Source organism: Poecile atricapillus, chromosome 4 (genome assembly GCF_030490865.1).
Source record: "Poecile atricapillus isolate bPoeAtr1 chromosome 4, bPoeAtr1.hap1, whole genome shotgun sequence".
Taxonomy (NCBI): domain Eukaryota; kingdom Metazoa; phylum Chordata; class Aves; order Passeriformes; family Paridae; genus Poecile; species Poecile atricapillus.
This window is the reverse complement of record NC_081252.1, coordinates 30,293,798-30,308,722: the sequence shown is the minus strand read 5'-3', so window position 1 is coordinate 30,308,722 and position 14,925 is coordinate 30,293,798. Positions and strand designations below refer to the sequence as shown.

The window sequence follows — 14,925 nt, the reverse complement described above, 5'->3', positions numbered from 1 at the left end:
CTCTGTCAGTAAAAGAGATTAATGTACTCTGTATCTAATGCATGTACCACATTTTTTTATTTTATTTCCTTTATTGTTTCTCCTTTAATATTTAGAGTCCTAATATTTCAAGGACATAAGGAACCTGTGATAACCTTCTCTCAATCCTGGTCTATTGAATTACTCTTCTTCTTACAGGGAGATTGCTCCCAACAGAAATTCAATTTATTTGATCAAAAACTAGTAAATCTTGCAAAATCTTTCCCAATGTCATTTGTTGTTATTGGTGTGTGTGGGGTGCTAATAGACTAGGATAAATAGGAATTAGAAGACTGTGGTAGCCTCATGGCAATTGATCAGCATCTACTCTTGGGCATGAACATAAATCTGTCAGCATTCCTGGGACATGTGCCCACATGATGCTTTCAATAAATGCCAGTCTGGCTATGCAAGGCTTTTTAAAGAGCCTGTTTCTGAGAAGATAATCCTGTACCCAAGGACATCTATTCTGCTGGAATCAGTGAACAAGAGGAGGCTGGAAGGGAATGGCTGCTTAATTTTTGCAGTATACCTGGTTTCGCCAAAGGATGAACTACAACCATTGATGAGGGTCTCAGCATGCTGCCTCGAAGACGTACCCTGTTTTGGCCGGTCTTCTTGTCCACCCTCACTAGTGATGGCCTAGCCCAGTCAGAAAACCACAGGTGGTCCTCAAACACCGCTACAGCAAAAGGGTGGCCTACAAAGACATCAGGTTTATCATTTCCACATCTGCAGAACATAGGCAAGAAACCCTGTAAAGGAAAGCATTATCTGCATATAGATCAGCATCTAACACAGGGGCCTAGCCATAGCCAGCGCTCCACTTTCATTTCCCGTGGAGAGGGACAAGTGTCCGTGAACAGTGGACCACGGGCACATGTTACTTGTGCTCTTAGCAAAGGAGGCTGTGACACCTGCCTGGCTCAGTACATACTCTATACTTCAGGTGACTTCCAACCAGATCTAGTTCACGAGATGCTCCTACCTCACACATCGTCACTTCTTGAGGCAGCGTTGGGACCAGCCTTTCAGAACTCGAGTACCTCCCTCCTCTGCCACCAAGGGGCCTGGCAGAGAGCTGCTGAGGTACACAGCCCCTTTTGCAGTCTTCACATAACAAGGAGGAAAGGAGCTCATGGCATGTGTCATCCTGCACAAGCATGCTGGCACTGGGCAGCCTGGGAACTACAGACACTGCAGCCACTGGCTCCTGGTAGGGCCCCAAAGCCAGCGTGTGGCCTCTGCAAGTGCCAAAAGTACACACAAGTGCAGTGCAGAGGGGCATATAGCCAGCTAACATAAACCACAGGAGGCAAGAGGTCATCCCAGTAACTTCCTCTCTTTTCACTGATGACAGCAGGATCCTAGACATCAGCTTCAACCAGGAATATAACAATTACAGGACTAAACGTAGCTGCAAGAAATTCCACCCAAGTTCAGAGACAGGAACTTTTCCTTGGTAGCACATTATCTGCACTAGGAAAATTCAGATCCCTAGTTTGACTTCCAGAGATAAGCTCAGCAATTCAGAATCCAAAGGACAATTTCATATAAGTAATGACAGACATAAAGTTCTTTACAAAATGATTCTGACTCTTTCTAATTTCTCATGATAGAAAACTGTCGTTAGTCTACATGGGACTATACATTTTGTCTATACACTCAAAAATCTCCTGCTTTCAAGGTGGCCTTTGGGCAGGCTTTTTGCAATGGAAGGTAAGAACACACGCTATTCTTCCATGGATGTACACCTTCAGGAAGAGTGGATGCTTCCTGGCTGAAGCAGGTTTGCTTTGCTGTGGTCCCCAGTGGCACTGCACTCTACCACTGCAGTCTGAGCCCCTCTGAAAGGTAAGTTTTTTAAGCACATGATTTTTATGATTTGTGCTTTTGCTTCTTGACGTAGACCTCAACTAAGTGATGTTTAATTTCAGTAATGAGATTGGGATCCCAACATGTATTAGCTAAAATAAAAATAAAATAAAATAAAAAATCAAAGGCAAACAAACAAGAAAACAAAACAACAGATAACAAGTAGAACCTTGGAGAAGGAGTATGTGTTGGTATATCTTAAATTCACCTCACAAATAAACTGAAAAAAAACAGTCCTTTACCAAAAAAAATTTCTAAGACACTGCTTAAGAGTTCTTTAGCGTTGTTGAAGAGTGCATTGTTGGCACCTCACTACCTCCACTGACACATGCTTAATCACTGATCTTGGTTCTTACCTTTTCTTCCCACTAAATTTGAGCAACTAGACCAAGATCTAGATACTGTCCCCACGCAAATATTTCCTCACGATTTTAGGATCTGTAATTTGCACTATTCACAAACAGCACCCTGCTTTGAACAGCAATTTGTTAACCTCTTATTTTGCGAATACATTAAAGATTAAGTCAGAAGCATAGTGTCAATTAAAGGAGATAGCAGGAACAGCACAAATGTGACCCACTGCATAAACAAAAGGGATGGTTGTGCTTTTCATTGCTTTGGGTAGGTCATTATGGGCTGTTATACTTACAGCTGAAAACGGGGTTAGGTGGAAGAGCAGAAATATTTTACCTATTTAGCATGCAGCTCTACCGAATGAGCTCTCAGTACAGGGCCACGAGAGGGGGCTGCTGTAATAAAAATTCATGTTACAGCAGAAGCTTATGAAGAGGTGCCACCTTCCTGTCCTCCAGTGTACAGCCGTTCAAGAACAAAAACTGAATTCCAGTCTTCACCAACAGCATTAGAAAAATATCAGGACATGCTTCTCTAAATTCCTACCCCTACAGGTCATCTTTTTCACTTCCTTGCATTCAGATGTTGATGTCCTTTTATCTCACCCCCAAACAGCCGTATCACTACTACCTTCTCATAGTTTCTGTGGTGCTCCTAGCTCTCCTTCTTTGCTTTCTCCCTGCAATACCCTGTCTTACTTGCTATGGAGAAACAAAATGAAACTCTGATCAGACTTCAAGGTTCTCCTTTTCAAATCTGCTGCAAGGAGGAGCATATGGCAGAACACGAGCAGCACGGGGAGAGAGAAGAAGGCTGGAAAGTCTCTCTTCTCGGGCCTCTTGATGTAAATTTAAACTGGAAGTAAATTATAAACTGGAGAACACTGATTCCTTCAGGACCTCACTCCGCTCACCTCCAGAGGACTGGGAGGGTATCTGGCTTAGGTGATGAACACAATCCTTCCCAGGGCACAGACTGGAACAGAGGCTGCTGGACAGAATAACCATAAAATTACCCATGGCAGTCATGGCATTGGGCTACGAGCTCTCACTCTGCCCATATTCTGTATGGACACCTACAAAATGGTCCCAAGAGGGATCCCATGATCAAAAGGAATTGTCCTCTCCAGAAACTGATTTGCCATGTACAAGATTCATAAACGCATGGTTTACTTTAGACGTGGTACAACATCAGTTCCTTGTTCTAACACCTCTGTTCTCTTGCTCCTAAACAACACAGTTACGTGTCAAGCAGTAGAAATCTTAGCCATAAAAACTACCAGCATATTGTAAAATCATTTGATATTTATTGTGTGTTTAGAATCCTTCCAGTGTTCAGCATTGCAGATACAGGTTTGCTGCTCAAGGACTTTAACGACCCAGATTAATTCCATTTCTTCTCACATCGGTATAACTTACTGATGCAATAAACACAGCAAAACCTGCATTAAAATAAGCAGCCATGCATGGGAAAAGAAAACCACATTTTTAATTTTTTGAATCTTTTCATTTTTCTGTGAAGACAGAAAAGTTCTCAGTGCAATGCTAAGTGACCTGTGAATAAAAACAGAGAGTGGTAGAAAGACATGCTTTTGCTAAAATGAGTAAAAGTCAGCTGGGTAACAGAATGAAGAACTTTAGTGCTGCCATTAATCTCAGCATAGCATAGGATATACAGCCCAGCAGCTGGCCAGTAATTTTCATGCACATATGCAGACGCGCACACACACACGGACCAGCAGCAGTAGGTAATCATCAACCCCAAAGCCTCACCTACATCATTCTGTGCAAGAATTCGACGACCAGAACCATCCAGGTTTGCGCTCTCAACCACAGCCTGTTTAGCATCACACCAGTACAACTTGTCGGTCAGGTAGTCAAGAGCTATCCCACTGGGCCACACCAGGCCAGTGCTGGCTACGACACGGCGATCGAATCCTTCTAATGAAGAGCTGTCAATCCGCGGATTGACCCCCATGTCAGTCCAGAATAATCTCCTTCAGAAAACAAAATGAATACAGGAAGTCAGTAAGTAAATGTTTGTCCTCCTCTCCATGGAGTTCTTTCAAAGCAGAAAGGTCAGATCAAAGCAATATAGCCTGGACTCACAGGAGAAAAAGTGCACGCTTCAAGCAAACATATTGGCTGCTGATCTTTTCACTCTTGCCATAAGACCCCAGGTGATTGCACTGGGACTTATGCAGAATCCTCACTCTGTTCACTGGCATGAAACCTTTGGAAAACAACTCCTTACTATGTTAACTGCCACAGCTCTTCATATCTGCTTTTTGATTTTCCATGTGACAGCTGATGGCAGTTTAGCAAACCCAGACAACAGAAAAAGATGCATTATCCAGACTCTGTCTAAACAGGGGTGCAACAATAAATAAATGAAACCGAAATTACCCATTTCCCATGGAAAACAGGCAAGAGTAGGCAGGATGTTTTTAAAAAATACACCAATATCAGGTCCTGATTCTCAGGATCTTCCTCTAGAGTCCTGTGTGTTACTCACCGAGTGTTTAGCAGTGTTTCAATGAACAGACAGTGCTAGATGGCAACTGAAAACGGAGATAGTTAAAATTGCAAATAGTGTCTGAAGTTTGGGCTCAACTTTCCAGGTGCCTCTGTCAGATTTACTGAAATAACCCAGGGATTCACTTAACTTTAGTTACACAAGCAGTTTTGTTCTGATGCAGGGACCAGTATTTCAAGAGCTCTAACTCTTGAGAGTTTCACATCCTTCTTTAATATTTACAGCTATGGACAATTGCTATAATGTCTGTTCATCCTTTCACATTAAATTTCTAAAAAAGGAGGTTCTAATGATGTTTCGTCCTCCCTTTCCCCTTGAATGCTTTGCCTCTACCAATAATTCTAATGAACAATATGGCAGAAGATACCTTTCTTCAAAGTTTTCCTGCAAAATGTCTCTATAACATTCAGCCTCTACTGAAAGATTCTTTCAGGTCTTTTATGGGCAGAGGCAAGCTAGCAAAACACGCTCCCCAAACCTGCTTCTTGCTGATTCATCGGTACTTAATTATGGCGGGATATGAACATCAAAGCAAAATTTAAAGGACCAGATTTAAAATGTTCCTACTACAAGCATATTGACTAAAATCCATGGCACTTTGACATTGATTGAAATAGTCAGAATTTCATCAAGAGTTTAAACACCTGGGATCATTTCAACACTAGTTAAGAAGATACAAGGTGCACTTAAAACCACAAATTTCCAGAACAGTAAATTAGGTTTAGTTTCCTCTGAAACTGAAACATGGACCAACAAAAAAAAGGTAGCATTGTAAGCACTACTGGTTAAAAGTGATTACTTCCTTCACACTACTAGATTTGGAACCATCGAAGTTTGTAGTGTGACACCTACAGCTGAGAGTGACCTCAGTTGTTCATGCTTTTCTTTAGCTTAAATTGCATACAGAATTATTAATACTCCAATTACTTTCTTCTGAAATCTATATGAAAAATGAACATGGCCCAAACTCATGAAAGAAACCCTGCAATAAAACATTACTGTTCACACAGCTCTGCAAGGCAATGGCTAACCCAACATGAGACTAATCTTATTTTTGGCTGCCAAAAGGGCAAGGCTTGCATGCTCATTTTTAAAAGTCATCCACAAGAATAACATGGTTTATTGTCTGTCACTCCTTACTTAGCAAATGGGTGAATGGCAATCCCTCGAGGCTGGGAAAGATCCTCCCAGATGATCATTTTTCTTTGCATTCCATTCAGATTGCTCCTTTCAATGCACACCTTCCTGCAACACACAGAGCACTGTTAGGTCCTCCCTGCTATCTTTTTAATTACCTTCTTGGGCTGAACGTACTACGATTTTGCATTGCTTTAGTTTAGCTCTAATAAATAATTTCACAGTGATAAGAAGTATATCCAGAAGTAATCCTGCTGATATGGCATGCCTAGTCGTTTTATCAACAAGTAATTCATGTTACAGCTTCATTATCTGGTCCAGGGCATGATGATAAAATACCTGCTGCTCTGCAGAAGACATGAAGTTCTCCTTCTTTGGGTGAATAATGAATTACAAGTATGATCACTAACAGATAAATGCTAGCTTTAAAAGGAACCAGGAGGAAAACCAGCTCCTAGCTGAATACCATTACCAAATGTATAAAGAATTTTTTTAAAATAGTACTTTTACATAGCATTTTTCACCCAGAAATCAGTGGTCATTTTACATACTGCATGTATTTTTGCAGGAAAGAATGAGGCTAAGGTTCTTAAGATTACTCATAAAATCTGTGGCCAAGTCAAGTATAGAATCTACATTGCCAATCTTTCAATTCACCTTTTTTCCAGAAAACTGATTTTATTGCTGCAATATTAACCTTGCCAAATAAATATCAGCCTCTACCTGCAAGCAAGCTTACAGCCTTCCACGCTACCTTGAACCCTCAAAGAAAGGCCCCACAGAGATGGAAGGAGAAATATATTCTTGCAAATATGAAATACAAACAGGTAAATGCAGTGGATGAGAAGGAAGTCGCCGGTTCAAATTCTCATATTCTCCCTGAACTCCTGTCTTATGGAGAGAAGCACCATAATCTCCCATTTCACAAGAAACACTGGCATACAACAGCAACTCAATCATGTGACAATACGGTACCTAAAAGCAAGGAAGTGGTCTAGCAGAACATTTAAAATGGAGAAGGAGGGTGATCTAAACACTCAGAATTGCTCTTTATTGACTAATAAATTATGGATCATATTGAAAGATCATGACCACTCTTCAAGTTGTCTTCATTATCTGTTGTGATCTGAAACTGCCTTTTCATCAAAGGTCAGTTTTGTTTCCCTCTGCATATAAGGCTCAGTATCAGCTGAAAGGTGGTCACGTTGTCTGGCAGCAATCATTCCTCTTTTATCAGAGATAATCGACAAAGACTCTCCAATATCATGATTCTAGCTGCCAACAACACTGACTTCTGCCCAAGATGTACCCAGTATAGTAATATTCTTTTTTATATGTATATACAGATATATACCTACACACACACACACTCACATGCAGCATATGTATATAAAAAAGAGTGTAAGGATATATATTCACATGCACATGTGCACATACATATATGTATATATGCAGTGCATGCTTTAGATTCCTTGCAACTGAGTCCAAACCCTTGCTTCTTGGAAAGAGAAAGATAAAAATACAATAGCAGACTGCAAGTGAGCTTCCAGCATTTTAGTTTTAAAGAACCTGCCAACTGCATATACTTGAGACTAAAACTACCCAATCAGAATGTGAAGCACTACTGAATTAGAGTGATATCCCAGCTATTTCTGTATCACCAGTCATTTATTCCAGATATTTTATGGCATGCTTCAGCATAAATGAACTGTGGAGCATGTACCCTCTGTCTGTCCAATACAATTTACGGTTAATCCAGTCCACAGCAAGGCCTTCGGGTGTATCTATAGCTCCATGAATAACCTTTTCACGATCTGAACCATCCAGATTAGCTCGTTCTATCCATTTCAAGGCAGTGTGGGCAAAGTAAATCTGTGAATAAATAACAGACAAGGTGTCATTAGTTCTCATTGCACTTTCTACTCTACCTCCCCTGTCTAGTAACTCCATTGCTGAAATACCTTTTTCATCTGGAAAATTCCCTAAACTGCTTATTCACTAAAGGCTGCACAGGTAACCCATGATCCCTGATCAAATAAAAAGGCACTTATCCTTCAACCAGGATGACTTCTACAGGCAGCTTGTGCTTAGCTGTAAATCCTGGCTGCCCTATATACAGCCCTCTGAATATCCTGTGGTTTTGTTTCAGCCAGCAGCTACTTCACATGAAGCACAGCTGAGGAAGCAAAAGTAGGAACAGGCAGAAAGAAGCACATTGTCATTTCACTGGCTGCTCATGTTGAAAAGTGAGAAGTGTGGAGAAGATAGTAGCACTCTGTGTTTATCAAGGTGCTGGGAAGGGGAAAAAGAGTTATAACGTTTACTTCTATTGTTTTCCACTCTTTCATCCTGCAGCTATCTTAATTTTTTACTCAGTGTCTATTCTGGAAGGCTCCAACATTTCCAGAAGAGGTTTCTTAGTCTGGGGTCAAAAGAAAAGTTCTTTGCTGGTAAGGAAGCTAGGTTTTCATTTTCCAAGGATGTAAATTTTGTCTTGTATGCCAATACCAGAGGGAGCCAAACACTGTACAGCACAACCATATGAAAAGCAGTGCTGAGGCTTTCTTTGGGAATGGTAACAGTGAAATAACTTTTCTTTGATGCTAACCATGAATCAAACAAAGAAGGAGGGAGCCTCTAGTCCTAGGCCAGCTAATTCAGTGCCCTGAGAGCACAAAGAGGTGCTGCTCTGCCACTCAGCTCTGTGGGCTCCTGCAGCCTGTCTGGCCCCTGCCTGTCCCCTCACCTCTGTACTGCCCACCCAACACTACGGGAGGGGATCCCAGTGCACACCAGAGCCACCAGCACTGCTGACCCACACTTGGCACAGCCCAGGGCAGCTGCTGCCCCTCCAGCAGGGCCCTATTTCAGGAATAGCAAGTGGCAGTGCTCCAGAAGGGCCTGAAGTGCTCCTCCTGTAAAGGCAGATCTGGTAACATTCACATTTGTTTAGCTGTGTCCATCTGGGCCTTGAGATGCTTCCAACAACTTAACTGAGCTCCTCATCAGCTTTCACGGTACCATCCAGTATTCCTTTGCAACACTTTCACAGTGTCAATAAGTCTCTCCATGGGAAAATATAACTATCTGCCACAGAAGGTTTAGCAAAGCACAGCTGACCTCCTTTCCAACTCTGCAGGCAAGGAATAGGACCTTAGGATGTGGCCACGCAGACTAACAGGTCTTTATACAGAGAAGACTTCTGTTTCCAACAGCACTATCTAGCGTGTGAGGAACACATTTCGGAAGAGAAACAGACTCTGTGAGCATTCAGCAGTTTTGCTCAATAATATCAGGTCATGGGAAATAATTCTTGGTAAGATTACACCAACATTTAGTAGGAATCATACAGATTTAGCTGTATAGAACAAAATATACCTTTGCTTGTACCACTACACTGTGAAAGAAACCCATAATATATATCCAGAAAACAATACTGCAGTCTTAATGGAGAAAACTTATTGACCACAGAAAAGTTCTTTAAAATTGAAATCAAGCCTGAAGTGAAATTAGAAATCCAGATTCTCTGTGAATTATCATTTTCAATGTACAAAAAATAAGTAATTAAAGGATGAAACTCTTCAACTAATGTTTGGCAGCCCGTACCAGTTGTGCTCCTAGACAGGCAACAGAGCAACAGGCAGCATAATGCGTAATCCAGATCACTGACAGAGGAAAGGTTAAGGCACATGAAAGCTCAATCCTTTTGTCCTTGCAACACTCCAGAATCCTCTCATTTTTAATGCCTTACCTTATTTTCCACCGGGTCAGAGTCCAGTGCTAAGACTACTCCCATCTGCCAGTCAAGTAAACTTGTATAATCTGTTCCATCAAAACTGATCTGGCGGATATCTTGGCCATTTGCAAACAACAAAAATGGCTTAGGACCTGTCGATTAAAATTTTCCAGTACGTTAATTGCACTATGTTCAAAGTGATCTCTAACTTGCATTGCTACCTAAGTAGCATTGTAAATAAGTACCAGTAAAAGACAAAATGAGGAACAGAAGCAAAAAGAAATTGTGACAATTTCCCTACACTCCACTTGCCTACGAAATTAAAGGTAAACGTGAATGTAAGTTTACAGCATTGGCCTCAATATTTCTGACAAAAGGAGTCACTGGTCCTGCTGCATTTCACACTGAGTGCCTTAGCCTCGAGGCAATCATCTCTCTACATTTCACAGCATCACCATAATTGCCAGAATAACTTTAATTTTGCATATGAAGAAGGCTTTTATAGTAAAAGCAAGAAAGAGACCGTCCCCCCAAAAAATATGCGTATAATTTTCCCCTTATTTTGGGCACAAACCAAAAACTTATTTTTTCCTCCTCTCTCTTTGGCAATTGCTTATACCTTGCAGATCACCAGCATCTGCCCCTTTCTCAGAAGAAACAGAAGGGTCTGGAATCCAAAAGTGCTCATCAAACACCTCAGCTTCCTGGGGCTAGTGGGGGAGAAATATCCTTATATGCAAAGTCCTTTAACAAATTACTCCCTGCCCCGTTCTCCAAATACAGAGACTTCATTCCCAATTCTGTAGCACTGGGCAGGAACTGTGCCCATATTTATGTGAAGGCACAAAACCCTGTGTACTGCAGGACAGAGCTCCACACTATGGGAGCCCAGAGTGAAATGCTGAAGATGGATCACAGGTTGAACTTTCTGTGAAGGAGACAGAACCATATACTGGTGCTTGTTCCGGTTTATTTCCAAAATATGTTGTCTTTCCTAACAACTAATACTTCCCAAGTTTCACAAAGTAACCTAAAATCAGTGCAAAAAGGCATCCCAGTTGTGTCATCCACCTTAAAGAACTCAAAACGTTTTGCTTTTATTGGCAGAAATATGCAGGCATACCAAGACACCAACCTATGGCAGTGCAGTGCTTTCTGTCTCGCTGAAGCTTATATCCAGGAAAACAAGCACACTCCCAAGAGGATGGGCTTAAAGAAGAGCATATCTGACTGCAGCCACCATTATCTGGAGATGTACAACCTTAAACAGAGCATTTGTAAAATTTTACTGTGCCGTTCTAAAAAAAAATAAAATACAACAAAATCAGAAGTATAAGAGAATGTTTCACTCTGCTCAGGATTTCTACAGTGCAAATCATCTCAGTGATTGGTGCATTTACCTAAAGGCCTCTGAAAGTAGGCTTTTTCTGCTGAAAGCAGAAGCCTAGTGAAGTGACAACAAATTAGGAGTAACTTGTTCCAGAGTTTTACTGAAAACTTTTAACACAAGGTGTTGTGTTGTAACACAGGGGTACATAAAGAGAGAGGGTCTTTCACATGTTTCAGAGAGCTCTTCTCCCATGAAAATCTCATCCCATTTACTACAGAATAATAAATTTTATCAGAGTTTGTACTTCATGCAAAGAAATAGCAAATTAATGCAATTGTCTCCCCAGAAGTTAATTAGGCTAGGATGACAAATTGATACTTTTTAATAAAACAAACCAAGATTTCATGTAAAAAGAAACCATTCTGTTGCTATTTTTTTCTGTTATATTCTCAATACTAGCATGAGCTAGCAAAATGGAAATAATGACTGAATCTATGTATAAAGTACAGTCCACAATATGAAAGGGATTAAAAGGGAAAGAGGATTTTTCATATCATAAGGCATGTAATGGAGCTATTATCTATTAGCTATTACTTATGGATATAGCTCTTATACATAGCTATATCCATAAGTAATGGAGCTATCTTGACCCCTCAGACTGAAAAGGTGCAGATGAGAAGATGCAATCCCTGAATTTGGAAAATTGCTGAAATGGGGAATGACAGATTGAGTATAGCAGCTTCAATTATTCTGACTGCAAAAAATTCCATTTGTGGGTAAGTTAGAGTGACTCTGAACCTGGGCTTCATGATGTCAATAAAATTATCTCCAGGTTTAACCCAAGTCTTAATTTTGTACATTTATGTCCTCTCAAGTTAAATGTTAGATGGCTCCCACAACAAAAATTTGCGACATGCCTTGACCTGTGCAGGCAATAAAATAACTGGTCAGCAAATATTGGAGGTTGCTGCTACTAAAAATCTATTAAAAAATTAAGATGAATGCTGCTCATGTCAGCACTCAAAGCACCTTACACTCTGTTATCTTGTGCAATCATTTCAAAATGAGTATAAAATGCCTTAATTCACATCTGGCTCTTGGTGCCAAGAATAAACAGAGCCTGGCAGCCACTGCAGCTAGGAAAAAATGTTACTTACCTGTGCATGTTTTGCCATCCACTTTGAGTATAGATCCTTCTGGACAAAAGCAAACAGGGCCTTCAGATGTTCGAAGGCAGCCGTGACTACAGCCAGTGTCATTACTTGTACAGGTAATTAGCTCTACGGTAATTTAAGGAGGAAAAGAAAAATCTTAAATGATGACAAAAAAATTTATTAATACCCCAGTAAGAGATGTTAACACCTTCTTAAATGGCAAAAGAAGAAAAAGAAGTAAGGAAAAAAATACATAAATAAATAAAAGTGTGATGTTGGGAGTACAACACTTCTGCAGTCTTCCTGTGGTTTGTTAGGTGGTGTTTCAGTTTTTCTCCCCCAAATTTTTTCCACTCCTTCTCCTAATTACAGCCCAAGAGAAAATCAAAATTGCTGAGTCCTGAAGCCATTATACTTATCAGCCTTAAATTTTCCAAAAATCTCTAATATTAATGTTATCAAAATAGAAGTAATTTTGAAAACTTTCTTTCTTACATTTCATCAAAAATGGATCACGTTTTAAAAACTACAAGGAATCTATATGAAAGAATAAATATAAAAACCAAAGAGAATGTGGAAGAACTACTTTCTAATATTCCAAGTATAAAAGAGCTAAGATGAATCAAAACAGGAGATTAACCTTCCAGAAAGAAAACTATGTTCCTTAGTGTCAGTTTTAGAAGTTATAAGGGAAAAATCATCTGAGGACTTGGCAGTAGTTTTCCTTTACTTGTTATTAGAAATGCTGCAGTGCCAACATTTTTTTTTAGTATTTCTTTGATGCAATTTTATAAGATGTGCTCCTTCTACCTTCTGCACTGCAGTGCTCCATCTCTTTGTCCCAGTTCTAGTGCCATGTGACTGGAACTAATGCAAGATTTCCACAACTGCTTCTATGAATCAACTGCACACATTGGTTTAAATGTTTCATGGCTCTTGCAAATATTGTTTCTCCAGGGTAACTGCATTCTGGACTGGACTGTGCTAATCATTTAAGCACAGAAAATAGGGTCCAGAAAATTCAAGTTTCTTTCTGACCAGACCTTGTGACTTTATGATGAAGATGAAGAGCTTTGTAAAGGACTTGGAGGACAAAGAATCAAAATATCTGGCTAGCATTTGAACTTCTCATCTTGTCTCTCTCTCAAGTTGCATAGCTGGTGAACATCTGCCTTGTTCTGCAGTAGTTAAGGAGTCACACTGTCCATTCTGCATCCTTAGACTGTGCTAGAAAAACATTATTTTCTATCTTATTTGAGCCACCCAAAATGCAGGCATACAGTTCAAGTTGGTCATCCAAGTAGGACTCAGCTGTGTCTAAATGTTGTTTTGGACACAAAATGATATTCCACCTCACAGTAACCTCCCATAGCTCTTCTGCTGCAGTTGGCTGCCTTCTGCAGCTGTCACACACCCCCTGGACTCCACGTTTGGGTCACGGAATCCTCCTCCTGGCTCCCTCTTGAAAAAAGGGGAAGAAGTGGATCTTAGAAAATCACAGAATATCCTGAGTTGGAAGGGACCCACAGAGATCATCGAGTCCAACTCCAGGCCCTGCCCAGGACTCTTGGAGTCTAAAATAGACTGACTACTAGAGTCTGATAGATTCTATGGCTATATTTACTCTCCAGTACTGATATTTAATATACCCTTGAGCCTTATCCTGCCATGGTCCACACTGAACCCATTGGTGTGCGCTGGTACTCCTGCTTGGGCCTTACACCAGTGTTTTATTTCCATGGAAATAAAGTACAAGGACCTTTGTCTATGCATAAGCTTTACTTCAAAAGTGACTGACAATATCCCAAGACCTCAAAACTTGAAACCTTTTCATACATGTTCTACACTTGCTTCAGAAAGGGTTAATTCATTTCTAGGCTGAGCATATGCATTTAATTCCACTAATGTCATACACATTAGCAACGCTATCAGTCCTGATCTGAAAAGAAAATACATGATGCTGTGAGCTGCTCCATCAGAGACTGGGAAAATCCTTCCAGAGTGAGCCAAATTCAGAGGCCACATTTAAAAATAAATAACTGCTTATCCACCTGGAATGTGACACTGGGCCTAATCTGAGAAAAGGTCTCTCTGGAGACATGACTTGTTATTTTTTCCCTCCTCTGAAGAAGCGTATACAATTTCTCACGTGTAACTCATGCTTCCTTGAACACGACACCTGCAATCAGTTCATTCCGTTTAAGCTGATCCTGCTTACATAATACGGGATTGGAAGCAAGCAACGCAATGCACAAAACTTTCAGCAGTTCCAGCATTAAATGAGGACTATCTCCAATAGGATACTCCAAGTGTTTGTCTATTACAGCTCCTTACCATGACACGTTTTCCTATCAGGCAGCAGAACAAAGCCTCTCGGGCAGGTGCAGTAATAGGAACCAGGGATATTCACACAGCCTAAAGTGCAGCCGTGATTCCAGAAGCCACATTCATTAATGTCTGAAAAAAAAAAAAAAGAATTTGTTGTGTCAGAATAAGCCATCAGTCAATGTTAGGGAATAGATTAATGAAACAAGGTAACAGTCTGAAAAAGTACATCCTTTTTTTCGCATTCATTACACAAAAATGTGTTTTTCCTAATCAACTGTAAGAAAACAAGGTTTCAGATCTCATTGAAACCAGTGTTAAAAACTTCCTAGCAAAGCATACTCATGCTCTGTGTGTCCAGCATAGGTGCCTAGGGGATTTCCAAAAGGATGACTTTCCATATAGATTTCACCGCCATTTAAATCCTGCACACATTCAAGAAATGTACATTAGACATTTTC

At 40.4% G+C, this 14,925-nt stretch overlaps 1 protein-coding gene across 4 annotated transcripts in view; it reads right to left on the bottom strand.

Moving 5' to 3' along the window:
- EGF (epidermal growth factor) overlaps window positions 1-14,925 on the bottom strand; it is a 58,969-nt gene that overhangs the window by 19,905 nt on the left and 24,139 nt on the right. For all 4 annotated transcript variants that reach the window (XM_058838696.1, XM_058838697.1, XM_058838698.1 and 1 more), the window contains exons 8-15: window positions 14,474-14,596; window positions 12,143-12,265; window positions 10,791-10,916; window positions 9,671-9,807; window positions 7,643-7,791; window positions 5,923-6,027; window positions 4,020-4,243; window positions 551-718 (exon numbers count right to left, since the gene is read on the bottom strand). In XM_058838696.1, the coding sequence (XP_058694679.1) occupies window positions 551-718; window positions 4,020-4,243; window positions 5,923-6,027; window positions 7,643-7,791; window positions 9,671-9,807; window positions 10,791-10,916; window positions 12,143-12,265; window positions 14,474-14,596 (1,155 nt within the window). The remainder of the gene's footprint in view (window positions 1-550; window positions 719-4,019; window positions 4,244-5,922; window positions 6,028-7,642; window positions 7,792-9,670; window positions 9,808-10,790; window positions 10,917-12,142; window positions 12,266-14,473; window positions 14,597-14,925) is intronic.